Source organism: Galeopterus variegatus, unplaced genomic scaffold (genome assembly GCF_000696425.1).
Source record: "Galeopterus variegatus unplaced genomic scaffold, G_variegatus-3.0.2 Scaffold7852, whole genome shotgun sequence".
In the NCBI taxonomy this organism is placed as follows: Eukaryota; Metazoa; Chordata; class Mammalia; order Dermoptera; family Cynocephalidae; genus Galeopterus; species Galeopterus variegatus.
The window spans coordinates 23,383-37,368 of NW_007733963.1; the positions used below are offsets into that span (position 1 = coordinate 23,383).

At 40.3% G+C, this 13,986-nt stretch overlaps 1 protein-coding gene across 2 annotated transcripts in view; it reads right to left on the reverse strand.

Moving 5' to 3' along the window:
• LOC103607924 (armadillo repeat-containing protein 8) overlaps positions 1–13,986 on the reverse strand; it is a 78,967-nt gene that overhangs the window by 3,355 nt on the left and 61,626 nt on the right. For both annotated transcript variants that reach the window (XM_008592381.1, XM_008592382.1), the window contains 3 exons: positions 11,075–11,170; positions 4,840–4,912; positions 3,214–3,307 (listed from right to left, as the gene is read on the reverse strand). In XM_008592381.1, coding sequence (XP_008590603.1) covers positions 3,214–3,307; positions 4,840–4,912; positions 11,075–11,170 — 263 coding nt within the window. The remainder of the gene's footprint in view (positions 1–3,213; positions 3,308–4,839; positions 4,913–11,074; positions 11,171–13,986) is intronic.

Below are 13,986 nucleotides of genomic sequence, written 5' to 3' on the forward strand. Positions count from 1 at the left end.
CTAAGCTATGCAAAGAAAAGGCTAAAATTTTTTGTTACTGTTCACTAATGAAAGTAATACCACGTAGAAAGGGCATGCATTTAGCTGGATTCAAGTGCAGTTTTTAAAGGGGTATACTAAGGAGTATTCTTGCAATTATGTAAGACCCTAAAGAGATGATAATTATGAACAGTCCAATCCATCAGAACAGAAAAGCTCTAGGATAGACTGGCCCCAAGTTATGAGTGAGCTGAATTCTACAAGGACATTTTCAGAAACAGGTTTATGAATGAAGCCACAGGCTACCCCTTGATGACCATCCACCTGACTCCCCAAATCCATAAAGAGGATGAGAAGAGCAGTTCTGGTGGAGGTGGGAGCCCCAGGCCCCTGCAAACCTGAGCCTGGAGTGGAGAGGGTTTGTTAGCAATAGCTCCTCATTTGTAAGTGTTTGAAAGTCAAAGGATCATAAAGCCTTGAAGACTGAAGGAACCTGAGAGATTCAGGTTTCTTCTTTAGGTGACAGACTTTACTGAACCGTGATCAGAATGTCCATATGAGGGTCTTGATTGAAAATCTGTATTACTCTTTCAAAATACCAATTTGAACTTCTCTGGATCTTACTCAGAGGTTGGCTATATTTGATTATTTTGGGCCTCAGAGACTCTACCTTTTCTATGTTCCTTCTATTACTATCTAAGGTGTCTGTAAGATGGATGGTTTTGGAGGCAAGACCACCTTTTCTTAGATGAACTTAGGTTGGGTAGCTCAGACATTGATTCTTTTAAATGGGGGTTTAAGAAGAGCTGAAAACTTATGTGCCATACAATTTGGGGGAACCAGACTGGTATAAGCAATGCAGGCCAGGGCCCAAGCCTACCCCACTTCATGCTGGTGAGGCCTCTGTTAGCATTCTAGGTCATCCCAGAGACGATTTTAAGTAGAATTGTTTTCACTTCTGAACAAATATGAGAGAGAAACCCCAGTGAACGATCTGGCTCTCAGCCAGAAAAGATGGGCTGATAGAGCCCATCATTTAAGCCGGCCACTGTGGAGGGGGAGTCCTCCAGGACGAGCTCAAATCCAGCCTTCAGCATGTGGCTGGCCTTGACTTCCCTTTGATGTTACGCTCATCTGACCAGCAGACTCATTCAGGGATTTGTCCCTTTAATATACAGGATGGTGAGCTTTGGGCAGGCATGGGCCCAGCCTCTTCTGTGCTCCCCAGAGTGCGGGACTGCCATTCACTGGAGGAATAGTACTAAGTGCCTCTTCCATTCAGCGGAGCATGCAGACTAGTTGACTGTGTGTTCTATGGTGTTATGGGAGCACAACCAGAGTCCCTGGGGGAAGAGTGGGTCAGGCAAGGCTTTTTGGAGTCGGTGACAACCTGATCTAAGTTTTGAAGGCTGAACGGCCATCGTCCAGGCATTCTCTTTTCTTGCTTTCAGGACACCTTACGTGTCTGGGTCTCTGTCCACCTCACTGGTTGTTCCTTTTGCTCCTTTGCTGGATCGTTCTCATCTTCCCCTAAATGTTGAAGGGCCCCAAACCTTGGTCCTTAGCCCTCCTCTCTCCTCTCTTTTCCTCTCCCTGGATGACTTTATCCAGCTCCAAGGCTTTAAACACCATCCAAATTTATATCCCCAGCCCCACTCTCCTGAATCCCTTGGATATCTAGCAGGCATCCTAAAATTAGCACACCCAGACAAGAACTCTTGATTCTCCCTACCCCAACCCACTTCTCTGTTCCTCATATCTTGGTAAATGCCAACATCCTCTATGCAGTTGCACAGGCATTTTCTCTTCCTCTCTTTAACACCCTATAGAATCCATGAGCAAGTCCTGCTGGCTCTATCTTCAGATAAATTCTCAATCCAACCACTTCTCAATACCTCTACCACTACCACCTTCATCTCTGACCCACATCATTGCAAGAGAATTTAGCTGGTCTCCCTGCCTCCATTCCTACCCTATTACAGATGATTCACTATACAGTGATCTTTTTAAAATTCAAATCAGATAATTTGTTCTCTGCTAAAAACTCTCCAATGACTTCCTATTAAACTCTGAATAAAAGCCCAAGTCCTTACCACAGCCTACAAGGCTCTTCATGATCTGACTCTTTCCATCTGTTATCACTATTCTTCTCATTATTTTTCTCCAGCCTCACTGGTCTTCTTGCTGTGCTCTGAACATGCCAAGTTCACTCCTGTCTCAGGGCCTTTAAACTCACTGTTCTTCTGCAATACTCTTCCTCCAAACATCTGCCTAGCAGACTCCCTCATTCTATCCGGGTTTCTGATCAAAGTCACATCCTCAGAGAGGCCTTTACTACCTAATCTATATGGAAAAAAAACCTTTGTTGCTCTCTGTTCCCCCACCTTGCTTTATTTTTCTTCATGGTACCTCCATTACCTGACACTGTGTTACATATTCATTTGCTTATTGTCTGTCTTCTGTATTGAATGTAAGTTCCACTTCAACAATTTTATTCACCATTATATTTCCAGTGCCTGGTAGAGGGTAGGTATTAAAAAAAAAATCTGTTGAATAAATGCCGACTTGGAGGAGAGGGGACTGTGATGGCATCAGAGGGAACAGAATGTGTAGATGCATGAAGGTGTGATACTGTAAGTGGGCAGGTATGGCTGGAGAACAGGGTAGGCACCAGGGAGGGGGCTGGCGAGAAAGGCAGAGCCAGACCATGAAGGGCTGAAGGGCTTCTGAGCTATGCTCAAGAGTCTGCAGAATGACAGAGCTGATGTTCCCTGTTGTCACTGCTATGCACAGAAGTGAGCTGGATGGCCAAGGCTGTTGCAAGGGCACACACACAGCTAGGAAGACTATTTCTGGCTACTGTGATAACTCTCATCCCTCCCAGGAAATGGTGACCTCTTTGAAAACAGGGAATCCTTAGTGGTCACTGCTAAATCCCCAGCAGCGGGGCCAGGCTGGCACAAGGCAGGTGCTCACTGAAATTTTGAGCTAATCAATATTTCCACTATTTGTCTTTCTGCTTTACAAAAGGCCACATGCATTTCTATTCTAATGATTCAGGGAATGTAAGGGAGTGTTTCCAGATACTAAGATAGCCCAGACTTATGTTAATTCAGAGTAAGCTAAGAGTCTTTAATAATTCGGTAATATTAGTTTATATCTCACTCAAATGTCACACAGTTGGCTCACAGAAAATGAAAAAGAAAACCCAAGAATCAAAAGATTGATACTCACTTGTCACAAAGGTTTGAATCTGGTGACTGACTCAGTTTGTGTAGAATATCTACGATGCCCATGTCTCGTAATTTATCCTGGCGTTCCTGTGAACCTAAAAGATTAAAGCTAGCAGGTTATTGGGAACATGACCCAGGCAGCTGCTCTCTTTGATGTACAATCCACAATCTAGAGCCTTGCCAGTGTCCTTCAGCCCCCATCCCCTGTCCTCCTTGTCCTCCACCCTCTCCCAATGTAGTTGGAGCCCCTCATGCCTAGACTCTCTGACAGCCTTCTAACTGGTATCTCTGCCTCTTGACTCTCCTTTTTGCAGTCAGCCAGGGGTTCTCCTGCTGGACTAATTTCTCTATGGTCAAGTTCAGATTCTTCAGCCTAGCCCAGAGCCCTCTGCCATTGGGCCCCAGCTTTATCACTTCTTTCAGGACACACCCCTGGCCCTGGCCAAACCAGGCTCTTCCTACTCCAAACAGGTCTTGTTTCCCCTCCTTCTATTGTCTTCCACCCTCCCTTCTTCTCCTGGCATTTCTTGTTGCCTCTTGGTTAGCACTACTGGCAGTTCCAATTTCATACTGCTCTGTTCTGTCTCCCAACTAGACTAAGATCTCCTTGAGGGTGGCTTTGTCTTCCTGGTACACAGATTGTACTTGGTGTCTAGGCCCATCGACTGAATCCAGTTTCGCCCCTTCCACTTTGTTCTGGACATAGCTACTGAGTACAGTAATTCTCTCCTTGAGGGTGGCTTTGTCTTCCTGGTACACAGATTGTACTTGGTGTCTAGGCCCATAGACTGAATCCAGTTTCGCCCCTTCCACTTTGTTCTGGACATAGCTACTGAGTACAGTAATTCCCCTGGTGTCTTTCTTCCCCACTCAAGATCCTTCAGTGACTCACTCATGCACTGGCCCTCCCTAGATCCAATGCACCAGAATCTCTAAGGATGGAGCCCAGAAATCTATTTTAAAAAGTGCTTCAGGTGATTCCAACGCAGCCAATCCAGAAATGAGACCCACTGCCCTCTTACATTTGTTCCTTGCCTCAGATGTACATTGGAATCACCTGGGGAGCTTTAAGAACTACTTATACCTGGAGCCAACCCCCAGAGATTGATTTAACTGGCATAATGTACAATCCCCAGGTGATTCTAATATGTAGCCATGGTGGAGAACCTCTCATCTGTAGAGGCCTCCTTATAGACTGGGCGCTTCACCAGTCAGGCTGTATTTCTCATTTCTCACCAATGCACCCTCCTCTCCATCAAGCTTATCTGCTGTAGTCCTTATACGTGCTTCCTCTGCTCATAATGAAGGCCCATCCTTCCTCCCACTCCCTCCTCCTCAAGTACATCTCTCCCTCCTCCTTGTCAGCTCTCTCAAGGATAGGGACTGTCACTTACTTCTCACCCTCACCCCAAGTAATCTGGTAGCATACTGACTCCAAGTGGAATCTCAGCATTAACTGTACAGGAGACTCAGGCTTGTCCCACTGATTTTCATGTTGGGCAACTCTGCAGGGTGCTTGGGACAAGGTAGTCCAATGAATAGGGTCTCTGCCCAGGGTCTCAGGGGCACCTGCTGCCTTCCCTGTGGGAGACGCTTATCATAATTTTCTTCAGAACAGATCTCTTACCTTCCTCTTCATTCCATATGAGGTTTGATATGCAAAACATGGCGGCAAGCTGTAGTTTGACATGTGAATGACCCTGTTGATGCAGAAAAGAAAAAAAAAAAAAGAAGAAGAAAGTGGAGGTAATTTCATTAAAAAAATTTTTTTATTTTACTTCTCAATATATATTATAGTTGATTTTCATGCCCCTTTACCCGTTCCTTACCCATTCCTCTCCCCCCAACCACCCATCATATCTGTTCACTTGACTTAAAAAGATCAAGGAATTTCTGTGACTGTTGTCTTCTCCCCCGCTGCTTTGTTTGTGTGTTTATTTATTGATTTATTTCTTCTTAGCTCCCACAAATAAGTGAGGACATGGGGTATTTCTCTTTCTGTGCCTGACTTGTTTCACTTAATATAATTTTCTCTAAGTACATACATGTTGTTGCGAATGGTAATATTTCATTCTTTTTCATGGCAGAGTAGTACTCCATTGCATAGATATACCACAGTTTCCTTATCCACTCATCTGATGATGGACATTTGGGCTGGTTTCAACTCTTGGCTATCGTAAATAGTGCTGCAATAAACACTGGAGTACAGGTATCCCTTCGGCATGATGATTTCCATTCCTCTGGGTATATTCCCAACAGTGGAATAGCTGGGTCATATGGCAGATCTATATGTGATTGTTTGATTTTCGATATAGGTTGCACCATTTTCGATAAAGGCTGCATCATTTTGCAGCTCCACCAACAGTGTATGAGAGTTCCTTTTTCTCTGCAACTTCTCCAGCACTTATCATTCTCAGTCTTTTGGATATTAGCCATCCTAACTGGAGTGAGATGGTATCTCAAAGTGGTCTTGAATTGCATTTCCTGAAAGCTGAGTGAAGTTGAGCATTTTTTGATGTGTCTGTTGGCCATTTGTATATCTTCCTTTGAGAAATGCCTATTTAGCTCCTTTGCCCATTTTTTCCCTGGGTTTTTTTTTTTTTTTTGCTGTAAAGTTGTTTGAGTTCCTTGTATATTCTGGATATTAATCCTTTGTCAGATGTATATTTTGCAAATATTTTCTCCCACTCTGTTGGTTGTCTATTTACTCTGTTGATTGTTTCTTTTGCTGTGCAGAAGCGTTTTAGTTTGATATAATCCCATTTGTTCATTTTTCCTTTAGTTGCCTGTGCTTTTGGGATCCTATTCATAAAGTCTGTACCCACTCCTACTTCCTGGAGTGTTTCCCCTATGTTTACTTTAAGGAGTTTTATTGTTTCAGGATGTATATTTAATTCTTTAATCCATTTTGAGTTGATTTCGGTATATGGTGAGAGGTACGGGTCTACTTTATTCTCCTACATATGAATATCCAGTTTTCCCAGCACCATTTGTTGAAAAGGCAGTCTCTTCCCCAGTGTGTAGACTTGCTACCTTTGTCAAAGATCAGATGGCTGTAGGCATATGGGTTAATTTCTGGGTTCTCTATTCTATTCCATTGATCCATGTGTCTGTTATTATGTCAGTACAATGCTGTTTTGGTTATTATAGCTTTGTAATATAGTTTAAAATCAGGTAGTGTTATGCCTCCAGCTTTATTTTTTTTTGCTCAGGATTGCTTTGACTATGCATGGTCTTTTGTTATTCCATATAAATGTCTGGATAGCTTTTTCCATCTCTGAGAAAAATGTCATTGGAATTTTGATGGGGATTACATTGAATCTGTAGATCACTTTGGGTAATATGGACATTTTCACAATGTTAATTCTTCCAATCCAAGAGCATGGGTTATCTTTCCATCTTCTTGTGTCCTCTTTAATTTCTCTCAACAGTGGTTTGTAGTTCTCTTCGTAGAGATTTTTCACATCCTTGGTTAGCTTTATTCCTAAGTATTTTATCTTTTTGGTGACTAATGTAAATGGACTAGCTTTCTTGATTTTTTTTTTCTGCATGTTCACTGTTGGAGTATAGAAATGCTACTGATTTTTGTGTGTTGATTTTGTATCCTACAACTCTGCTGAAATCATTTATCAACTCTAGGAGTTTTTTTTATAGATACTTTAAGCTGTTCAATATATAGGATCATATCATGACCTATCATAGGCAATTCCAATAGCCTGGAAGTTTGCAACAGAGGCCTCAAACTCAAATGTCCTGAGGTACCACGAAATTAGTGCTGAGTAAAAGGATTGCGCTAAGACAACAGGGAGCAATGGGGACCTGGCAAATTGAGGAGTGTAAGCCTTGCCAAAAGACATTCAAATTCAAAATTTTAAAAACAATGTGGCCAGCAAAACAAAACACTTCTGAGGCTACAGGTACAGGTGTAACTTATGATTCAACCCATGCACACAGAAACAGTGGCATATGACAATTCTATGCTTTTGACTTAAGCAATGCTTTCATGTCACTAGTGGCCAATAAACTGGGTGAATGTGCATTTGGTTTTTATCTCTTAAGCTATTGAATGTTTTATTCAAATAGTTCAATAATTCCTTCAGGGAAGAAAGTGAAGATATGGTCAGAGAATTCTAGAACAACTGGACTTTCACATACAACTTATAAATGGTTTACTCCCCTGACACCACTTTCTGAAAAAAAGAATCACTACATCATACATTCGCCTTTTGGAATAAAATAATTACATTACTCTTACTTCTATAGGAATATCCCCCCAAATGTGACCAAATCTCTACTTATCAAATGTTTCTACTATGATTGAGGCTCCTCCTAATTCTTCTAAAACACAATTCTTTTTTATTTTTATGTACTAAAAGTATAACCATTTCTGGTTAAGTTGGACCATTTATCCATATAAAGTGTTTTCCCTTAAACGAAAGAGGACCCAATAGTAAAACAATCTTTATAAATGATTTTCCTATTGGTCAATTAAAAAACATTCTTATATATTTAAATAGTTTATACACATCTGAGGGAATACCAATGGCATGATATGTTCAGTGGTTTCTTGATGGCTAAGACAGACATCTTCTCATGTATGGCTGTACGTCAACTAAGCAAAGAAGTGGGTGTGGCTTCCCCCATTATAATTCTGTGGTTAGTGATTCTTTCTTCTTCTTCCTGCAAACACTTGTAAAGAGAAGTACAGTTGGAGCTCCATTAAGACAAAACAGAATGAAACATGCCTTCTGCCCCCAGTCGCAGGCCATCCGTGAGCATTTGTTGAATAAGAGAACATGTATGTACTGTAACAAAGAAATATTTACTATGCATAAGTTTATTCATCATTTATTCAATCAATATTTTTTGAGGAAACAAACTGCTACGACAGAGAAAAATGCAGGGTGAAGGGGTGGGAACTTAATTTAGGTAAAGTGCACAGAAAACACTTCTTTGAAGGAGGCAATATTTAAGTAGAGACTTAGGGCTGGCCAGTTAGCTCAGGTGGTTAGAGCATCATGCTGATAACACCAAGGTCCAGGACTTGATCCCTCTACTGGCCAGCTGCCAAAAAACAAATAAACAAACCGAGACTTAAAGAATAGGAAGGTACCAGATGCGCAAAGAGCAATGGGCTAGGGGTTCCAAGAAAAAGGAAAAGTTTCTGAAAAAGTCTAAGGCAAGAAGGAGCTGTATATTTAGAGAAGCAGGCACAGCCAAATTGTGGGCCCTTGTAGGCCACAGTAAGGACTCTGGATTTCATTCTGAAAGGAAGCCCCTGAAGGATTTAAGCTGTGGTGGAACAAAATCTGATTTACATTTTTAGAAGATTCCTTGGGCTTAACGGACTGGAGTGACAGTACAGAAGTGTCTAGGAGGCTATTATTATGACAGTCAGTCAGGCATAAGATGCTGTGGCTTGGACTAGGGTGGGTGCCGTGGTGATGGAAAGAAGTAAACGGCTCCAAGATCAGTTTTGGAGGAAAGGCTAATGGAACTTACTGATAAACTGGATGAATGAGGGAACAGAGCTGGAAAAATTAAGATGGACTTACAGGTTTGAGCAATGGGGTAGATGGCAGAGCCACTATACTGAATGGGAAAGACCAGGAAAGGAGAAATTTAGGTTTAGGGGACATACTTAAGAATTCATTTTTAAATATCAACTTCAAAAGGTTATCAGTCACTACATGAAAATGTTAAATGGGCACGAGAATATGTACAAGTCCAGAGTTCAGAAGAGAGGAAATCATCAGCATAGAGAGGACTATACAAGCAAGGGGGCTGGATGAGATTCCACTGAGCCAGTGGTTCTCAACTGTCTGTACAAAGAACCACACAGGAAACTTTAAAAAATCCTGATGCCCAGGCCACACCGCAGACATATTAGATCAGAATCTTGGGAGACCTGACAAGCAATCTTTGAAAGCTCCCTAGAAGGTTTTATTGTGCAACCAAGGTTGTGAGCCACTGATCTCAGGAGAGCATGTAGGAGAGAAGAGAAAAGCAGGTAAATAGAAAGGTATGTAGGAGGAATGGTGTCGTGGAAGCCAAGAGAAAAGCTCGTTTCCAGGAGGAGGTCCGTTTCGTCAGCTGTGTTGAAGTCTGCTGTAAGTGGGGTAAGATGAGGACAGAAAAGTATCCTTTGGATTTTGCATCACAGAGGTCACAGTAACCCTAACAAGAACAGTTTCAGTTGACTGATGGGGGTAGAGGTCAGAAGAAGCAGTCTAAAGAGTGAATTTAGAGGTAAGAAAGGAGATAGTATGTGCAGAAGATACTTTTAAGAAGTTTGGCTTTGAATTTGAAAAGCAGCAGAGAAATAGGTGTACTATGATGGGTATGGGAAGTTAATGAAAACTCTTAAAAGGTTAGAGATACTATGTGAATGTGTTATCAGAAAGATATGAAAATTCCTGGTTGAAGCAGTAAGGTTTTCATTCAAAAAATATTTAGTGAGCATGTACTAAGGGCCAGGCACTGTATGAGGTGCTGAGTATACAATTGTGCACATGGTCCTTGCTCTCATAGAATTTACACTTTGGTAGAAGAGGCATTCAGTAGGCACACAAACACATATCTATCATTATAACTGAACTAAGTGCTCTGAAGGAAGGGAACAGAACGCAGTAACAAAGAACGACCTGTACAGGCAAGAGCCCAGTGAGGAAGCGTCAGTTCTGCTGAGATGTTAGGGGTGAGAGGAGTGAAGATAAGTGTTCCAGTCAGAGAAGCCAGCATGTGCGAAGGTCCTGCGGCAGGAAAGAGCGTGGCGTTTTTGAGGAACTGAAAGAGGCCAGTGTGGTGAACAAAGGGAAGAGAGGAATGTGATTAGTGGTGACATTCGTGGGTTAAGTCATGCAGGATGTGATGGGCCATCATAATCTATAATCCATACCCCACAGTCCATAAAGGGGCATGGATTTTATTCACAGTATAAGAGGGAGCCACTGAAGGACTTTAGCTTCTATTCTCTTAATAAAACAAAAAGCTGCGGTGATCACTAAGAGCGATGGGGGAAGGAAAAGGAGAGGTTTAAAGAATGAGAAGGTAGGAACCTATTCTTGTGGAGAATGAGGGCCCCGGCTTAACAGAGAAGCACTGGAGGACACCAGGTGAGGCTGAGAGCCCATTTGGGTTTTGCACATGTGAACCACTCAGCTTGGCTCTGTGTCTTTATCTGCAATTGTTAACTCTGATTTGGCAGGCAATGAGAAGACAGATCAGTGGGGGAAGGGAAGGAGGAAGGGGTTCCTTCATGGTTAGAATTTTTTTTTTTTTTGGCGGCTGGCTGATACAGGAATCTAAACCCTTGACCTTGGGGCATGGTTAGAATTTTGTTAGATGCTGACAGAATGAAAAGAGGAGGGGTGTTTGATACCCAGATTTTGGCAATGGGCAGTTTCTGGTGATGACAAGATGCAGGGTACAGCCACGGCAGTAGGTGGCAGACTGTATTTGGAAGTAGGTGGCAGATCGTGTTTGGCAGCAAACAAGTCAATGAACTAAGGTGGCAGGGGGCTACAGGACTCATCCACCACAGGACTGACACCATGAGAGAAAAGACAGAGATTGGGGGCCACTGAGAGAAAGCTAAGAGCCCTAGTTTTACTGAATAAGAGGGAAACAATCAGCAGATGGCAAGGGTGGAGAACTGGGTGGCAGGAAGTAATATTACCAAATGGCACTAGCTTCAAGGAGTCAGTGTTTTTTCTTTTTCTTCAGGATGGAAGAGGGTTCTTTGAATCTGTTCAAGTAGTCTATTCTTCTCCTCCTTTTTTTATAACTCTGCACAATTTGTTTTTAGCTAACAATGCTACAGTCCCTGCCTTCTAATGCTTCAGTGAAAGGGAAAGGCTTACCATGTAATACTTGATTTTCTGCAGGATATCATCATTGGTCATAATAAGTTCTTTTGCTGTTGTCCCATCGGCTATGTTGGCTAGGATGCACAGGGTCTGGAAAAGGACAAAGGGCCAGTGATCAGGAAAGCTTTAAGTCCTCAGAGTCAGGCACTCTCCAGTTTGGGCCAACCTGATGGTACCTGGGATTCCCACGGGTTCCACTCTCAGTGCCCTGATCTCTTACCTCCTGACATCACTGCCAACAATAGAAACTCCACCCAAGGAAAGTCAACCTTAGGCAAAAGAGAACTCTTTACAAAAAGTTTGCCCAGCCCTGAAATAGATAAAAAATAAAAGGGGGTGGAAAACCAATGAAACCAAAAGCTGATTCTTTGAGAAGATCAACAAAATTGTCAAACCTCTAGTCAGACTGATCATGAAAAAAGGGATTAGCAATATAAAGCACAAGAGAAGGGACATCGCAAAGGATACTATAGACTTTTGAAAGGTAATACAAGAATATTATCAGCAATTTTATGTTAATAAATTTGAAAACTTAGATGAAATGAACAAATTCCTTGAAAGACACATGATACCACAGCTCACTGAAGAAGAAATAGATAACCTGAATAAACCTATTTCTACTAAAGAAATTGTATTTGTAGTTAAGCATCTTTCCACAAAAGAAACATCATATCCAGATGGCTTCACTGGTATATTCCATCAACATTTAAGAAAGAAACAATAACTTCTTCACAAATTCGTGCAGAAAATTAAGAAGAGGGAACACTACCTCATTCCCCAAGACCAGCATTATCTCAATACCAAAACCAAAGGCATTACAAAAAAAGTATTCATCAATATCCTTCATGAATATATATGTGAAACACTCCTTACCAAATATCAATAGATTGAATCCAACAGCATATGTAAAGGATAATACATTATGGCCAAGTGGACTTTATTTCAAACATATAAGATTAGTTTAACATCTGAAACTCAATCAATAGAATTCACCATATTAATCAGACTAAAAAAAAGATTATTTCAATAGATGCAGAAAAAGTAATAGATAAAAAATCCAATATCCACTCATAATAAAAACTCAACTAGGAAGAGAAGAAAATTTCTTCTTTTACCTAATAAAGGGAATCCATGAAAAACCTACACCTTACATACTGGATGGTAAAAGACTAAATGCTTTCCTCTAGTATCGGGAACAAAACAAACACGTCCACCCCCACTACTTCTATTCATTATACTGGAAGTTCTAGCTAGACAATACAACAGGAAAAATAAAATAGAATATAGATTGGAGAGTAAGAAGTAAAACTGCCTTTATTCACAGATGATGTGAATATCCATAGAAAATTCTAAGTAACCCACAAAAAAAAAAAAAAAAAAAAAAACACCAAAAAAGGGAGTTTAGCAAATTTGCAGGGGAAAAACACAATGAAAAAAGAGAGTAAGAAGTAAAACTGCCTTTATTCACAGATGATGTGAATATCCATAGAAAATTCTAAGTAACCCAAAAAAAAAAAAAAAAAAAAAACCCCCAAAAAAGGGAGTTTAGCAAATTTGCAGAGGAAAAGATCAATGTAAAAAAAAAATTGTATTTGTATACACTGGCAACGAACAATTAGAAATCAAAAATTTGAAAATACCATTTATAACAGCATCAAACATATGGAATACTTAGGGATAAATCTGACAGAAGTGCAAGACGTGTATACCAAAAACTACAAAACACTGATACAAAGATTTAAAAAAGACCTAAATAATTGGGAAGATATATTGTATTCCTGGATTAGAAGAATCGGTATTGTTAAGATGTCACTTCTTCCCAAATTGATCTATAAATTCAATGCAATCCCAATCAAAATCCCAGTTGGCTTTTAAAATTTTTTCATAGAAATTGAGAATACAATATTAAATACGGTAAAATTCACTCTTTTGGTGTTCGTTCTATTTGACAGATGTATATATTACATCTGCCACTGCAATCAGCATGTAGCATACTGAGCAGTTAATCACCTCCTCCCTACCCAATTTTTCTATGCTATCCTTTTATAAAAGTCAAATCCTCCCCTCCCCCACCACCTTTAAGCCTTGGATACCTTTGATTTGTCCTCTGTCTCTATTGTTTCATCTTTTATAGACTGTCACATAAACGAAATCATATAGTATGTTGCCTTTTGAATCTGGCTTATTTCACGTAGCATAATGCATTTGGGATTCATCCATGTTGTTACATGTGTCAACAGTTTGTCCCTTTTTATTGCTAACTAGAATTCCATTAAATGGATGCACCATAGTTTATTCATTCCCCAACTGAGGAACATTTGGTTTGTTTCTAGTTTTCGGTGATTACAAATTAAGTTGTTATAATTATTCATATACAGGTTTTTGTGTGAACAGCTTTTCATTTTTACATGAGTAAAAGCTTTGGAAAGGGATCACTGGGTTACACAGTAAATATGTGTTTAACCTTATAAGAAACTGCCAAACTGTTTTCCAAAGTGGATGTATCATTTTGCATTTCCACTAGATGCTCTGCATCCTTGCTAGCAATTGTATTGTCAGTTTATTAAAAATTTTAGCCGTTCTAAAAGATGTGTAGTGATATTTATTGTGGAGTACCTGTTCATATATTTTGATCAGTTTTTTATTTGGTTGTTTGTTTTCTTATTGTTTTGAGAGCTCTTTATATATTCTGGACACAAGTCATTTGTCAGATATCTAATTCATAAATACTTCCTTTCAGTGGATAGTCTCTTAACAGGGCATTTCACAGAGCAGAAGTTTTATATATATATATATATTTTTTTCCTTTTTGTCTTTTTTACTGAATATATATATATATATATATATATTTTTTTTTTCCTTTTTGTCTTTTTTACTGACTGGTAACGGGATCGCAACCCTCGGTG